Source organism: Dreissena polymorpha, chromosome 1, assembly GCF_020536995.1.
Source record: "Dreissena polymorpha isolate Duluth1 chromosome 1, UMN_Dpol_1.0, whole genome shotgun sequence".
Taxonomy (NCBI): Eukaryota; Metazoa; Mollusca; class Bivalvia; order Myida; family Dreissenidae; genus Dreissena; species Dreissena polymorpha.
Genome location: NC_068355.1, coordinates 116,651,713 through 116,668,466, shown reverse-complemented (window position 1 = coordinate 116,668,466; position 16,754 = coordinate 116,651,713). Strand labels below are relative to the sequence as shown.

The 16,754-nt window shown below is 37.4% G+C and overlaps 1 protein-coding gene across 6 annotated transcripts in view; it reads right to left on the bottom strand.

Moving 5' to 3' along the window:
• The window catches only part of LOC127846342 (liprin-alpha-1-like), a 77,124-nt gene that overhangs the window by 44,194 nt on the left and 16,176 nt on the right, over nucleotides 1-16,754 (bottom strand). For all 6 annotated transcript variants that reach the window (XM_052377515.1, XM_052377532.1, XM_052377524.1 and 3 more), the window contains exons 4-9: nucleotides 14,184-14,258; nucleotides 11,674-11,814; nucleotides 10,450-10,671; nucleotides 6,041-6,187; nucleotides 4,329-4,547; nucleotides 1,090-1,284 (exon numbers count right to left, since the gene is read on the bottom strand). In XM_052377515.1, the coding sequence (XP_052233475.1) occupies nucleotides 1,090-1,284; nucleotides 4,329-4,547; nucleotides 6,041-6,187; nucleotides 10,450-10,671; nucleotides 11,674-11,814; nucleotides 14,184-14,258 (999 nt within the window). The remainder of the gene's footprint in view (nucleotides 1-1,089; nucleotides 1,285-4,328; nucleotides 4,548-6,040; nucleotides 6,188-10,449; nucleotides 10,672-11,673; nucleotides 11,815-14,183; nucleotides 14,259-16,754) is intronic.

Below are 16,754 nucleotides of genomic sequence, written 5' to 3'. Positions count from 1 at the left end.
TAAATCGTGAAAAAAAACTACGACTTCCGACTCACAGAAATTTAATATTTTTATCCGTTTTTCAAGCACTTTTCCAGCCAAATTCAAGCACTTTCTAAGCACTTTTCAAGGCTATGGTTGAAAATAAGCACTTTTAAGCACTCCAGATCGTTTTTAAGCACTTTTCAAGATAAACCTTGATTTTTAAGCACTTTTCAAGGTCTGTGCGAAGCCTGCTTGATTGATAGTACATTAAGTATACATCAAGATTCGTTTCAAATGATTTCTAGGCCAATCCTTTATCATAGTAGATTATAAGAATGAACATAAATTCAGTTGAAGTGATGCATAATAAAAGTAAAACAAATATTTTCTGTTTCATTTTTGGGGAAAAACAATTCTGAAATAAAATGTCTGTGGTTTTAATTAAGAAATTCCTCAGATAAAAACTGGGAGAATGTTAAATGATAGACCTCTTTATGAAAGTGCCCGGCTTTTGTCTGTACTTCAATACAAGTACTTCCAAGAAAACATTAGAGCCGTGCTCTGTGAAAAGGGGGTCTAACACATGTGCATGAAGTGTCATCCCAGATTAGCCTGTTCAGTTCGCACATGCTAATCAGGGACGACACTTTCGGCCTAAACTTGATTTTTTCTTGAAACAACAAGAGCTGTGTATGTGACACACAATGCCCCCTACTGCGCCGCTTTGAAGCCATATATTTGATCTTTGACCTTGAAGGATGACCTTGACCTTTCACCACTCAAAATGTGCAGCTCCATGATATACACATGCATGCCAAATATCAAGTTGCTATCTTCAATATTGCAAAAGTTATGACCAATGTTAAAGTTTTGGGACAGACACACACAATGACAGAGACACACAATGACAGAAACATACAATGACAGACGCATACAATGACAGACAGACAGGCCAAAAAACAATATCCCCATGATTATTCGATCCGGGGGCATAAAAATATCATACAAGCGGAAAGTCTCGTCTCTGATTTGCCAGTGTGGACTTCACAGGCTAATCTGGGACGACACTTTACACAAATGCATTTAACCTCTTAATCACAGAGCACGGCCCGTTGCATGTCCCACCTTCTCCTGCTGGTTATCATCCAGTGCTTTCCTGGTCCTCTCCAGTTCCTGTGTGAGCTGGTTCTTCTCTTCGAGGGCCTGCATTTTCTCCTTCAGATGTAGCTGCAGTCTCTCATTGCTCTCCGTCAAGAGCTTGTCCACCGTGGCAGAGAGACGAGCATTGTGCTCCTCATTCATCTTGTCACGGTGTCGAGCCTTCAAAGGTGAGAGAGCATATGTTCCATTCTATCAATTCAAATAAACCAAATGAGTAAAAACCCTATATAAATGTTCTGTTGAAAGGATCAACATTTTTCACGTTGTTTTATGTTACTTTACAATGACTTTCAATTTGAAAATTCCATACAAACATTAAGAAAATTATGTAGGAAAACAAATCCAGTGTTTAAAACATAACAAAAGTCAGTAAAGTCATGTTTCCCCTGTATAACAAGACTATTGTCAAGCAATATAAGTCCCCTACCGGCTCCACCATTGACAGAAATTCCAGATTTTTTAAATATATATTTGTTGCCATAGCAACCAATTTTTTTTATTCAGGAACAAAATGAAATGACGTGCATAATGTCCATATTACCATCTATCCATGTTTCAAGTTTCATGAAAAAATATTAAAAACTTTACAAGTTATTGCAGGATCCAAGAAAACCACCATTTTCAGTATTTCTAGTCTATTTGTTGCCATAGCAACCAGAATTTTTGACGTCAAAACGAAATGAAATGACGTGCATAATGTCCATATTGCCATCTATCCATGTTTCAAGTTTCATGAAAAAATATTAAGAACTTTTAAAGTTATCGCAGGATCCAGAAAAGTGTGACAGACGGACGGAGACAAAACCATAAGTCCCCTCCGGTGAAACCGGTAGGGGACTAAAAAACAAGCGATGTGTTTGTGAAACACTATGTCCCCATATATTTGAGTTTTGACCTTGAAGGATGACCTTGACCTTGACTTGTCACGACTCAAAATGTGCAGCTCCCTGAGATACACATGCATGCCAAATATCAAGTTGCTATCTTCAATATTGCAAAAGTTATGGCAAATGTTAAAGTTGGAGCAAACAAACACACAAACCAACCAACCAACAGACACGGCAAAAACAATATGTCCCCCACTATAGTGGTGGGGGACATAAAAAGTTAATTTATCCAACACATACCAATAATTTAATAAAATTCAGGGCCCGACTACACATTTTACATGCTTTTGGGGTTTAAAGATAGTGAGCCACTACTGATTAATACCACTTGGACAAATTTTGACACATTTTCAGATGCTTTGAAAAGTTATATTTAATTAAAGACCTTTATTACTAAATTCAAGTTTTAAAGGCTTCATTTTCGATACTGATGAGTAGCAAACAGCATAAAACCTGAACAGACTGCGAGTTACTCACAGGCTATTCAGGTTTTATGCTGTTTGCACATTTTCACTTTGCTTCTGAGAGGGAAAGGGTTAAATACCCACTTTCAGAATGAGAGACAGTGTGAACAATAATGGATATAAACAGGTCAACCAAGCAGGAAGAAATTCTAATATTAATACTTGTAATACTTAAGACTAAGCATGTGTCAAAATCGTGTCAATAGGAAACAATAAAAGCTGCGCCATGAGCGCATGATACGCCCGTCGTTCGCCAATGAAGTAGTAAGGTAATAAATAACCCTTTGAATCATTTTTTTACTTCAGTTTATTTGTATTTGAATACATGGTTTATTTTATAAGTACATGAGCATGGAAATCACGAAATTTTGACGAACAAAGTCCCATAACTCTGGAACGACAATTCAGAATTCCGTCAAAAACGAAAGGGGATCAGGGTTTATCAATATTAAGATTGTGTTGAAATTTGAAAAAAATCCATCGAAGGATATTTGAGCTACAGTAGGACATTCAATGAAATCACGAAATTTTGACGAACAAAGTCCCATAACTCTGGAACGACAATTCAGAATTCCGTCAAAAACGAAAGGGGATCAGGGTTTATCAATATTAAGATTGTGTTAAAATTTGAAGAAAATCTGTCAAAGGATATTTGACGTAGCGTACGACATTAACAGACGGACGGACGGACGGACGGACGGACAGACGGACGCGGGGTATACCATAATACGTCCCGTCATAGACGGGCAAATAAAAAATCCATCGGGGGATATTTGAGCTACGGTAGGATACATGAACAACAATAACATTTAAGGTCACAGTGACCTTGACCTTAGAATGAATGACCTTGAAATGACCAGTGGTCATCTAAGTGTGCTTGCAAACCTTCATGTCAAGTTTGAAGACTCTATGTCCAAGCATACCAAAGTTATAACAATTTTAACATTTTAACATTTAAGGTCACAGTGACCTTGACCTTCAAATGAATGACATTGAAATGACCAGTGGTCATCTTCTAGTACTGGCCAATCTTTATTTCAAGTTTGAAGACTCTAGGTACAAGCATACCAAAGTTATAACATGAAATAAGAACTTTAACATTTTTACATTCAAGGTCACAGTGACCTTGACCTTCAAATGAATGACCTTGAAATGTCCAGGGGTTACTTACTAGTTCTGGCCAACCTTCATGTCAAGTTTCAAGACTCTAGGTCCAAGCATACCAAAGTTATAACAACTTTAACATTTTTACATTCAAGGTCACAGTGACCTTGACCTTCAAATGAATGACCTTGAAATGTCCAGTGGTTACTTACTAGTTCTGGCCAACCTTCATGTCAAGTTTCAAGACTCTAGGTCCAAGCATACCAAAGTTATAACAACTTTAACATTTTTATATAGCTACAGTAGGACATTCAATGAAATCACGAAATTTTGACGAACAAAGTCCCATAACTCTGGAACGACAATTCAGAATTCCGTCAAAAACGAAAGGGGATCAGGGTTTATCAATATTAAGATTGTGTTAAAATTTGAAGAAAATCTGTCAAAGGATATTTGACGTAGCGTACGACATTAACAGACGGACGGACGGACGGACGGACGGACAGACGGACGGACAGACGGACGGACAGACGGACGGACAGACGGACGCGGGGTATACCATAATACGTCCCGTCATAGACGGGCGTATAAAAAATACTAGCACTTATTATGATGGTGAGACATGTGACTTGTACAAAACTCAATCACTGCCTATAAGAACCACTGCCAGGCTCATTGAACTGTAAAGGCTTATATCACCAAGGAAAAGATGAAGAGCTAAACAGCATTGCCAGCCACCCCTACTCACCCTCTGTAGTTCAGACTCCTTCTCCTGCACTTTGTCCTCAAGCTGCTGCAGGCGCTCGTCGATAGAGCCGTGACGCTGCTCTGCCTCTGACAGCGCCTCCATCCGCTGCTGTAGTTGTGCTTCCACTGTGGGCAGGGTGTCCGCCCGCCGCTGGGAATGCTGCAGCCTCACCTCCGCACCCTCCAGCTTGTCTTGGATGGTTCTGATTTTCTCCTCCAACTGTCAGTTGGGGTTACATAAAGCAGGACTTAAAATCAATTGAAATTGTAGGGATAAAGCATTATAATCTGACAACCTTCAAGAATGACACAACACAATTGATGTTTTCTGTGTTGTTGTTTTTGCCTTTTTTTTTCTAGAGCCATCTTAAAAATTCACACAAACGGTCCCCTTCATGTTCACTATCAGACATAAAACCATCATTAAGACAAAACCTGTTCTTTTCTTACTATCATCACCCCTAGCATTCATAATGGTGTTAAAGTTAATAGAAAGCAATAATCTTACATGACACAAACAGAATGCCACAAATTATTGTAAATTTCAATAAACTCGAAAATCAACAGAATAATTTTGCATGCAAAGGTTCAGAAATACCGCCAATTTATAAAACAAGAGGGCCAAGATGGCCCTAGTTCGCTCACCTGAGAGGAGTCGATTCATTCAATCTTTACCAAATGTCAAACTTGACCTAGATATTGTCCAGACAAACATCCTGGTCAAGTTTCATCATTATTTCATCAGCGAGTCATGATCAATGTACCTATGCAGTTTCATGATCCTAGGCATAAGCATTCTTAAGTTATCATCCGGAAACCATTTTACTATTTCGGGTCATCATGACCTTGACCTTTAACCTAGTGACCTGAAAATCAATAGGGGTTATCTGCGAGTCATGATCAATGTATCTATGAAGTTTCATGATCCTAGGCATAAGCATTCTTAAGGGATCATCCGGAAACCATTTTACTGCTTTGGGTCACCGTGACCTTGACCTTTGACCTAGTGACCTGAAAATCAATAAATCTGCGAGTCATGATCAATGTATCTATGAAGTTTCATGATCCTAGGCATAAGTGTTCTTGAGTTATCAGCCGGAAACAATTTTTACTATTTCGGGTCATCGTGACCTTGACCTTTGACCTAGTGACCTGAAAATCAATAGGGGTCATCTGCGAGTCATGATCAATGTACCTATGAAGTTTCATGATCTTTGGCATAAGCGCTCTTGAGTTACATGTATCATCCAGAAACCATCTGGTGGACGGACTGACATGAAAAAAACAATATACCCCCTCTTCTTTGAAAGGGGGGGGGCATAATGAGAAAACTGCCCCCCTCCCAGCAGCCATGTTATTCAACTGACCGGAACCATTTTTGAACTCAACTCTCGTATCAAGGAAACAAAATGTTCTGAGCAAATTTCATGAAAATTGGGCCAAAAATGTGACTTCTACTGTGTTCACATGTTTTCACTATATACATATAGACCAGGCACAACCCAGTTTCGAACTCAGCTGAGATTTCATAAGGACAAACCTTCTGACCAAGTTTCATGAGGATGGGACAATAAATGTGGCCTCTAGAGTGTTTACGAGCAAATTTTAACGGACGGACGGACGGATGGACAAAGACCGGTCACAAAAGCTCACCTGAGCAATCAGGTGACCTTAAAATCCATTAAATGTGGATACTCCCACAATACCACTTACAGTTTTGAGTTCATCTTCCTTGGTGGCGAGTTCAGACTCCAGTTTGTCATTTTGGTCGTGTAAGGATGTTGACTCACGCTGTGCGTTCAAATACCGCTTTTCAAGTGTAGCTATACGTTCCTCCTGGTCCTCCTTCTGAGCTATTGACTGACAATGACAGAACAATACAAGCTATTGACTGACAATGACAGAACAATTAATATACAAGATATTGACTGACTATGATAGAACAATACAACCTTCTTACTTACAATGATAGAAGAATACAAGCTATTGACTGAAAATGACAGAACAATACAAGCTATTGACTGACAATGGCATAACAATACAAGTTATTGACTGGCAATAAAAGAACAATACAAGCTATTGACTGTCAATCACAGAAAAATACAAGCTATTAACTGAAAATGACAGAACAAGACGAGCGTTAAACTGACAATGACAGAACAATACAAGCAATTGACTGACAATGATATTTAATTTTTATTCTTCACAGTGAACTTAACTTTGACCTGACTGGCCCCAAATACCATCCCAAGCATGGTCTCTATTAAAGCAACCAACATAAAAACTCTCACTGTAAAACCTCCATCTCAACTCATAATATGAAGTGGGACCAGTATGAATTTTTAGTAACAGCAAACTTGATCTTACTAAATTTTCATTTTCAAACTTGGTCTGCATGCAATCTACCAAAGGACAAAATATCAGCTCAATAACTCCAACCTGTCCCAATTTACTGAGCAGGGAATAGTTTTTCTATTTAAAGTTAATGTGGCCTTGACCTTGCATGCCCTTAAATAATATCCCAATATTTGTAACCATGCAAGTTTGCTATATCCTATGGTTCTTCAAAAACAAGAACAATTCAAAACAAGGGCTGTTTGTAAAACATAAATGCCCCCCATATGGGCTGTCAGTTGTAGTGGAATCCATTGTGTGAATACGTTTTTTCTCACTGTGACCTTGACCTTTGACCTAGTGACCTGAAAATCAATAGGGGTCATCTGCTAGTCATGATCAATGTACCAATGAAGTTTCATGATCCTAGGCCTAATAATTCTTGAGTAATCCTCCAGAAACCAATTTACTATTTCGAGTCACTGTGAACTTGACCTTTGACCTAGTGACCTGAAAATTGATAGGGGTCATCTGCCAGTCATGATCAATGTACCTATTAAGTGTCATAATCATAGGCGTAAGCATTCTTGACTTCTCACCCGAAAACTATTTTACTGTTTCGAGTCACTGTGACCTTGACCTATGACCTAGTGACCTGAAAATCAATAGGGGTCATCTGCCAGTCATCATCAATGTTCCTATGAAGTTTCATGATTCTAGGCATAAGCATTCTTGAGTAATCATCCGGAAACCATTTTACTGTTTCGAGTCACTGTGACCTTGACCTTTGACCTAGTGACCTGAAAATCAATAGGGGTCATCTGCCAGTCATGATCAATGTACCTATGAAGTTTCATGATCCTAGGTGTAAGCATTCTTGAGTTATCATCCGGAAACCATTTTACTGTTTGTAGTCACTGTGACCTTGACCTTTGACCTAGCGACCTGAAAATCAATAGGGGCCATCTGCCAGTCATGATCAATGTACCTATGAAGTTTCATGATCCTAGGTATAAGAATTCTTGAGTTATCATCCGGAAAACATTTTACTATTTCGAGTCACTGTGACCTTGGCCTTTGACCTAGTGACCTGAAAATCAATAGGGGTAATCTGCCAGTCATGATCAATGTACCTATGAAGTTTCATGATCCTAGGCCTAAGCGTTCTTGAGTAATCATCTGGAAACCATCTGGTGGACGGACCGACAGACCGACCGACATACCGACGGACCGACATGAGCAAAACAATATACCCCCTCTTCTTCGAAGGGGGGCATAAAAAACAAAAGATCAGAAAGCACTTGTCTGAACCCAATGTTTGATGGTTCAAAATTAGAAATTATTGAAGGCTTAAAATATCACACTCTTTATATTTAAACAGCCTTGACATTTTCTAGAAGTGGATAAAAAACATAGAAATAGCAAAACATTTTTGTTACAAACATTTTTACCGTTCATCCACTGATAAATTAATGTGCTGGATATTAACCTTTTTCCCCATAAGTAACAAAGTGATGCTTTTGCAACCAACATAAAACCAGTACAGCCTGCGAGTAACTCGCAGTCTGTTAAGGTTTTAGCTGTTTGCTGCTTATCCAGGTTTTTTTTCCCCTTTTTGGGGAGATAGCCCATGGCTTTGTATTTGGGAATTTTATCGGCATTTTCAAGAAATTGTGAAAATAAATTCAGTTGCCTTCTTTGGTAGCACTTTAGTACAACCATATATATTGATATATCTCTGTATAATAATTCAAATTAAAATCGTATTAATCATTATTATGTAATTTGTTAAATGTAATTGAAGTAAAATTGTGATAAAATAATCACTAGACACTTCTAAAAAAAACAAAACATTTTTTTTTTTTAATTGGGATTTTTGTTCCAAATTTTGGGAAAAAAGTATACCTTTTGCCATTGGGAACATAGACGTTATTCGGCTATAAAATTGGGATTAAAAAAAACTGTTATCAGTAACTAAGGGTTGACAATAAAGCCTTTAAAACTTGAATCTAGTAAGAAAGGTCTTCAACTAAATTCAACTGTTGTATAGGACTACAAACGCGTCAAAACATGTATCTTAGTTGTAAAGGGTTAAAGTAAACACAAGGTAAGCGCCACATGAACTGTTTGTTTATGTTTGTTTGCATATTTCACCGTGGATAAAAGCTAACAATTCATGTATTACCAACACTGTAGAGTGAACAAGAGATGTGTTTGTCAGAGACACAATGCCCCTTATTGCGCCTCTTTGAAACCATTAATTTGACCTTGACCTTGAAGGATGACCTTGACCTGTCACCACTCAAAATGTGCAGCTCCATGAGATACACATGCATGCCAAATATCAAGTTGCTATCTTCAATATTGCAAAAGTTATCGCAAAACTTTAACCAAGGTTAAAGTTTTGGGACAGAATGACAGAGTGACAGAATGACAGACCAATATGCCCCCGATAATTCGATCCGGGCATAAAAAGTCACAGCTCTTAGTCATAAAGTTGTACTATGTCAATTTCATTTATCACATATAAAGTCGAGAAGCCTCGTTACAAATAACTTAGCCATCAGACATTCATTTATGTCATAATTGTATTTTATTGTTACCATAATTACTTACATTCATCAATACAACCAGAGTGGTAAATTGATAACCACAATTAAAATTTTATAATAGACATCATATCTCTATCTTTTTTTATAATTGTTTGCTTATTTTACTTCAGACTCAAGCAGAATGGCATGTATAGGAACACAGTTGTATGTCCAATGGCATGTATAGGAACACAGTTGTATGTCCAATGGCATGTATAGGAACACAGTTGTATGTCCAATGGCATGTATAGGAACACAGTTGTATGTACAATGGCATGTATAGGAACACAGTTGTATGTACAATGGCATGTATAGGAACACAGTTGTATGTCCAATGGCATGTATAGGAACACAGTTGTATGTCCAATGGCATGTATAGGAACACAGTTGTATGTCCAATGGCATGTATAGGAACACAGTTGTATGTCCAATGGCATGTATAGGAACACAGTTGTATGTCCAATGGCATGTATAGGAACACAGTTGTATGTCCAATGGCATGTATAGGAACACAGTTGTATGTCCAATGGCATGTATAGGAACACAGTTGTATGTCCAATGGCATGTATAGGAACACAGTTGTATGTCCAATGGCATGTATAGGAACACAGTTGTATGTCCAATGGCATGTATAGGAACACAGTTGTATGTCCAATGGCATGTATAGGAACACAGTTGTATGTCCAATGGCATGTATAGGAACACAGTTGTATGTCCAATGGCATGTATAGGAACACAGTTGTATGTCCAATGGCATGTATAGGAACACAGTTGTATGTCCAATGGCATGTATAGGAACACAGTTGTATGTCCAATGGCATGTATAGGAACACAGTTGTATGTCCAATGGCATGTATAGGAACACAGTTGTATGTCCAATGGCTTTTACACAGACAGTTGCAATATCTGCCCCATTGATTATTAACCCTTTACCACTTAGATACATATTTTGACGCACTTGTAGTCCCTTAGAAAGTTCAATTTAATTAAAGACCTTTCTTACTAGATTCAAGTTTTAAAAGCCTCGTTTCCAACCCTTAGATACTGATGAGCAGCAAACAGCATAAAACCTGAACAGACTGCGAGTTCTGGTTTTATGCTGTTTGCACAAAGCCATTTTCACTTTTCCATGAGTAGGAAAGGTTTATAGTATGGAAAAGGTCACTGAAATTCTACCTAACACAACTTGATACTTACCTCTCTGAGATCTCTCTGCAACTTCACCACTTGTTCCTGAGCTTTGATTAAGTCCTTCTGTCCCGTAGTGTAACTTTCCTCTAATTCCGTTAATTTGTTATTTAATTCTAACATTTTTGTTCGAGTGTTTGTCAATTCAGAGTTTTGCTTTTCTACAGTTTCTTGCAGTTCTATAACTCTATTCACATCTGAGTCTGGGTCTATAGAACCATTTGATAATCTCTGAAAGAAGAGGGAGAAGTATTACAAAGTATAACTAGGAGCACAAGTTATAAATAACGGTGCATCAATTCCTGCTTTTAAAACAGACCAGAAATTAAAGTCAAACTGTTGGATGCGGAGACCTATTTAAAGTGACATTTACACAAACATGCTAATTAACTAGAAAACGTCACTGCTTGTTTGGTGTAAAAACAAAAAGATATAACTTTAAACAAGGGACAAAATTGTCACAAAACCAGGTTTTCAATTTGAAAAAAAAGTCTAATAAAAGGAGACAACTCAAACTGAACTGATTGTTTATAATTAATCCCCCTTTGTTTCAAAATAAATATATTTTAGTCGTGGTGACCTTGACCTTGGAGATATTGATATTATTCTTTCGTGTGACACACCGTCCAATGATGGTGAACAAATGTGCCAAATGAATTTAAAATCTCACAATGAATGACATAGTTATGGCCCGGACAAGCTCATTTATGGCCATTTTTTACCTTTGAACTCAAAGTGTGACCTTGACCTTGGAGATATCGATGTAATTCTTTCGCCTACACACTGTCTAATGATGGTGAACAAATGTGCCAAATGATTTTAAAATATCACAATGAAAAACAAAGTTATGGCCCTGACAAGCTTGTTCCGCCCGCCCGCCAGCCTGACCACCGACATTCGCCAATCTAATAACCAGTTTTTTCCTTCGGATAACCTGGTTAAAAAGTTTCAAGTTGATAAATCTTTTAGTATTCGCAAAAATGCAGCAAAAACAAATTCCAGAATGACTCCTGTTACAATGTTTGTGCCTGGAGCATTATAAAATATTTTTATAAATAATTAGATGCAATCTTTCTGCTTTGCTAATATAATGATTAATTGCTGTAAAATAAGAGAAATTTGTATCCAAACTTTATCTATGGTTAGTTTAACAAACTGTTAATTTAATGAACATATGGGCCAGGATATTGGTTTCACCACATACTAGTTTAACCACGCCATGACTGGTTTTACCTTTGGATGGTGCTCCTTTTCTAGCACATGGTCGCTGCCTGGAGTGGGGGAAGTGGGGTCCATCTTGAGGGCGTGTCTACTCTCTTCCACGGACCCACTGGAGTGACGAGACTTGGTCTGCAGCTCACGTAGCGTGAACAACTGGCAGGGCAAGAGAGAGAACAGGGTTTAATAAAGATTACAACATTGTTTGTGAGCATGAAAGTAAAGACATTTACAATTATTGATGTTCCTTATTGAGTTTATCTTTTTTTCTTTGGCCAAAAGTAGTAGAAAAGTAAAACTTTCACACGGATAACCCTTACGCTGTCTCTATTAAGTTGTTTAAGAGTGAAAATACACACTTGTCACAGACAAAAGCAGCAATGCCAGTTGCAAACCAAGAGCACACAGCGCTCCAGCTAGCAATAAATAGAGGGGCGCTGCACCCCTCTAAAATTTGCCCACTTAAAAAGCGCCCCTCTATTTTTCTGTCAAATGCTCTTTTAATCTCTAAATTCCTGCTTTCAGGCCGTATAAATCGCCAGAAACATCGACATGAATACACAGATAATACCCTTACATGGCTGCCTGGGGTGTATTAAGTAACACATTGTGAACAAACAAGCCCTAAGGCCATGGTTTGTTATCAGATCACTAATTAGCCTTTTGTTGCAGACGATAGTAACATGCTGTGAAAGATTATTTCTGAGGTCACGCTTGGTTAGGCACACTCACACTCGAATGAAATCAAACTCAGCACTATTGATTTTTTTAAACTTCTGAATTCTTTGGCTATATTGTTTTTGTTTGCAAAAATAGTGATTTTTAATTCAAAATACCTATTAACATTTGAAAATTAATAATCTTTTTTTATGCGAATATGCGGTTAATTTTTTGTCCGAAATTATGGCATGGAAAACATATTTGTGTTTGGATTTTATTTCTGAACTTTAAAACACTGTCTGTCCTCAATCATGATGAACATGAATAGGGGCAGACAGTTGTTATTTCAACAAATAAAATACTTATTTGGAAGGAGGATTTATCACTCTGCAAGTAAAATGTAATGTTGATATTGTCATATATTTTCGCGACCTAACAAAACTGTCAACGTAGTTGACATTAGTTGAAATAACGTGTTGTGAAATAAATATATCCTATTATTAACAATAGCAATGTTTCATTTTAATCTCCAGACTGGATGTACTTTATGGTGACATTGATCATTGTTTAGACTTTAAATTTGTCAATATAGATTTTGTTTTAATTAACATTATTATTGTGGACAAACATTGGCTCAAAGTTATTTAAAGCAACGAATTTAAGTAGTGACAGTCACAACGTTTTTTTGACCCAGTGAAACCCCTAAATTTATTTCATGTTTTCTTCATTTCATTTTCTTCTAAAAGGCCACTGATGCTGAAACTGGAACCTGAAAGATTAACATGTAGTTCAATGATGATAGGTGATTAAAAAAACATCAAAATTCCCCCCCCCCCCCCCACACACACCGGAAAGAAATATGATATCTACATATCTCTAATGCGTGTAGTCGGATGCTAGCCCAAGTCGGTAAGGAAATTGGCTACTAAGTTGTTTTCCTTAGCGCCAATGTAGATAGTAATATATTTATTGTAATTTCATTACACAAAATGAGGAACAGCATACAATTGGTGAAATCATCCAATGTACTAATGTTTACAATTAATAAGTATATAGTATAACCAAGGTATATACTTAAGTATATTTATAACCAAATGCCCTATATTCCAAAATTACGCGTGAAATGCGCCCTTTTGGGGGAAGCTCCCCTCTATTTTGAAAAGCTGGCTGGAGCACTGGCACATAACTTACCACTTCAACTTAATGGCATGTTCGAAGTTTCAATTCAATAACTTGAGTAATTTGACAGAAGTTTGCTCCACAAACTTAAAACATATTATGGGTCTACCATAACATTGCCTCATTTCAAGGACAAATGACTCAGGAACATGACAATACCTGGGCATGAACATTATCTTGTACATGAACACTTGAATAATTTAGAAGTAATCTGCTCCACAAAATAAAATGATTTTATATGAAAAGGCTGTCCAACTGACAAGCTAACCAACAGACTGACAGCATAGACTCCATTATTTACTCCTTTCAAAGTTGGTTTGCAGCAAATAATCAAAGATTTACCACCATTATGAGTTTATTTCACAGCAGGAATTATACTTACACTTTGCCAATTGAATGATAGTTAAGATTTTACTGTAATGCATTTAGCCCTTCCAATGTTTGAAAAAGCAGGTGTTTCCCCTGATTGAACATTGTTTGTAATCCAGTAACAATGTCTCAATTATTGCTTTTACCTATACATGGTTAAATGGACAAGAAAGTGAATAGCGAATTGAACTCGAGCTTGGTCACCAACTGAACTAATAACAAACTTCCCAACCTACTCCCATATACATATTCTGAAACTTCCTATGTAATATATAACTATTTGCATGTTTGTATTTCATCTATGACCCTCAGGTTACCTCTTGATTGGCTGTGACCAGCTCCTCCTCCAATGTGGAGACTCTCTCTAGGGCCACACGCAGCCGCTCACGAACCTTAAAGAAATCAAAGCAAGATTTTTGCATTGTCTAAAAACCTATAAACATTAATTTTAACTAGAGCTTTGTCACAGACGTGACGTATACCCCCACGTGCCGCATTGACACAGACTATTTTGCATGCTGTCTTCACAAAACAAGAGAATCAAATTTATGGCGTTTTTTAAGAATTATAATGCCATTATCATTTATGGCCATTTCAACCTTTGAACTTCTGAATTCTTTCACATGACATGCCGTCCAAATTTATGGCCATTTTTTTACTTTTGAACTCCTAGTGTGACCTAGACCTTGGAGTTATCGACATAATGCTTTCGCATGACACATCGTCCAATGATTGTGAACAAATGTACCAGGTATTGTTAAAATCTCACAATAAATGACATAGTTATGGCCTGGACAAGATCATTTATGGCCATTTTTTACCTTTGAACTCACAGTTTGACCTTGACGTTGCAGATATCGACGTTATTCTTTCGAGCGACATACCGTCCAATAATGGTGAACAAATATGCCAAATGATTTTTAAATCTCACAATGAACAACATAGTTATGGCCCGAACAAGCTCATTTATGGCCATTTTTTACCCTTTGAACTTAAAGTGTGACCTTGACCTTGGAGATATCGACGTAATTCTTTCGCGCGACACACTGTCCAATGATGGTGAACAAAAATGCCAAATGATTTTAAAATCTCACAATAAACGACATAGTTATTGCCCAGACAAGCTCATTTATGGCTATTTTTAATCTTTGAACTCAAAGTGTGACCTTGACCTTCGAGACATTGAAGTAATTCTTTCGCACGACACACTGTCCCATGATGGTGAACAAATTTGCCAAATGATTTTAAAATCTCACAATAAATGATAAAGTTATGGCCCGGACAAGCATTTGACCCTTGAACTCCAAGTGTGACCTTGACCTTGGAGATATCGACATACTTTTTTCACGCGACACACCGTCCCATGATGGTGAACAAATGTACCAAGTTATTTTAAAATCTAACGATAAATGACATAGTTATGGTCCGGACAAACTTTCGGTTTAAAACAAACTAAGTGACCCAGTGACCTAGTTTTTGACCCGGCATGACCATATTCAAACTTGACCTATACATCATCAAGATACAACTTGTGACCCAGTCTGGTGAAGATCGGATGAAATTTCGGGACAGACCGACCGACAGACCGACAAAGTGACTCCTATATAGCCCCCATTACCAATGGTAATGGGGGTATAATAATCAGCTTAAAACACACAACCCCTGAGACTTTCACAATGATACAACAAATACAAGAAACCGTCGGAGACGGGTGATGCTCCCCAAAGGTTTTTTTGGTCACAATATTGCACTATATATTCAGATAAAAGGAAACGTCTTGAGGGGCATAACTTTGGACAAAATAATACGATGGATGGTTAAGCAACTTAAAAATTTTAAAGGGTCATAACTCTCTAAATAAATCATCTAACCAGTACCCACTAATAACATGCGCATCTCCTCAAGGTAGTTAAGCTTCCCATAAAGCTTCATTGTATTCCAGTCGGTAGTTGGGGAGAAATAGCCCGGACAAGAATTGCACAAAATGTACAGTTTATAGAAAAATTCAAAGGGCCATAACTCTGTGACAAATCATCCGACCATAACCGGCTGATAATATGCACATCTCCTGTTGGTAGTGAAGCTTCCCACAATTTCATTGAATTCCGTAATAAGTTGCTGAGAAATAGCTCGGACAAGAATTGCACTATATGTTCAATGGAAAAATTCAAAGGGCCATAACTCTGTGAAAAATCATCAGACGAGAACCAGCTGATAATATGCACATCTCCTCTTGGTAGTGAAGCTTCCCAAAAAAAATCATTGAATTCCAGTCATTAGTTGCTGAGAAATAGCCCGGACAAGAATTGCACTATATGTACAGTTAATGGAAAATTTCAAAGGGCTATAACTCTGTGAAAAATCATCCGTCCAGAACTGGCTGATAATATGCACATCTCCTGTTGGTAGTGAAGCTTCCCATAAAGTTTCATTGAATTCCGGTCATTAGTTGCCGAGATATAGCCCGGACAAAAATTGTGCACGGACAGACAAAGCGGCGACTATAAATTCCATTTTTAAACACAATCATGGGAAATAAAAACCTCTGAAGACTACCAGGTATTAGAACTGTCCCACTTATTATGTACTTTTGTATGTGTTTAATATTTTTATTGTCTGATATCTTAACAACCTAAAATCGTTCTATAAAGCAGCATGATTAGCATTCCAAGGCAAGAATACATTGTCCACCCTCAATGGGATTAAAGATATTCTCAATAATTCCTCAGATAAAGCGAATTAAAAGCATAAATGTATAACATTTAAGAAAGAAAACAAACAGAAGTTAAAACAAGAGATGTGTTTGTCAGAAACACAATGCCCCCTACTGCGCCGCTTTGAATTTTTTTTTTTATTATATCCCTTTAAAAAATATTACTTCCCTTGTG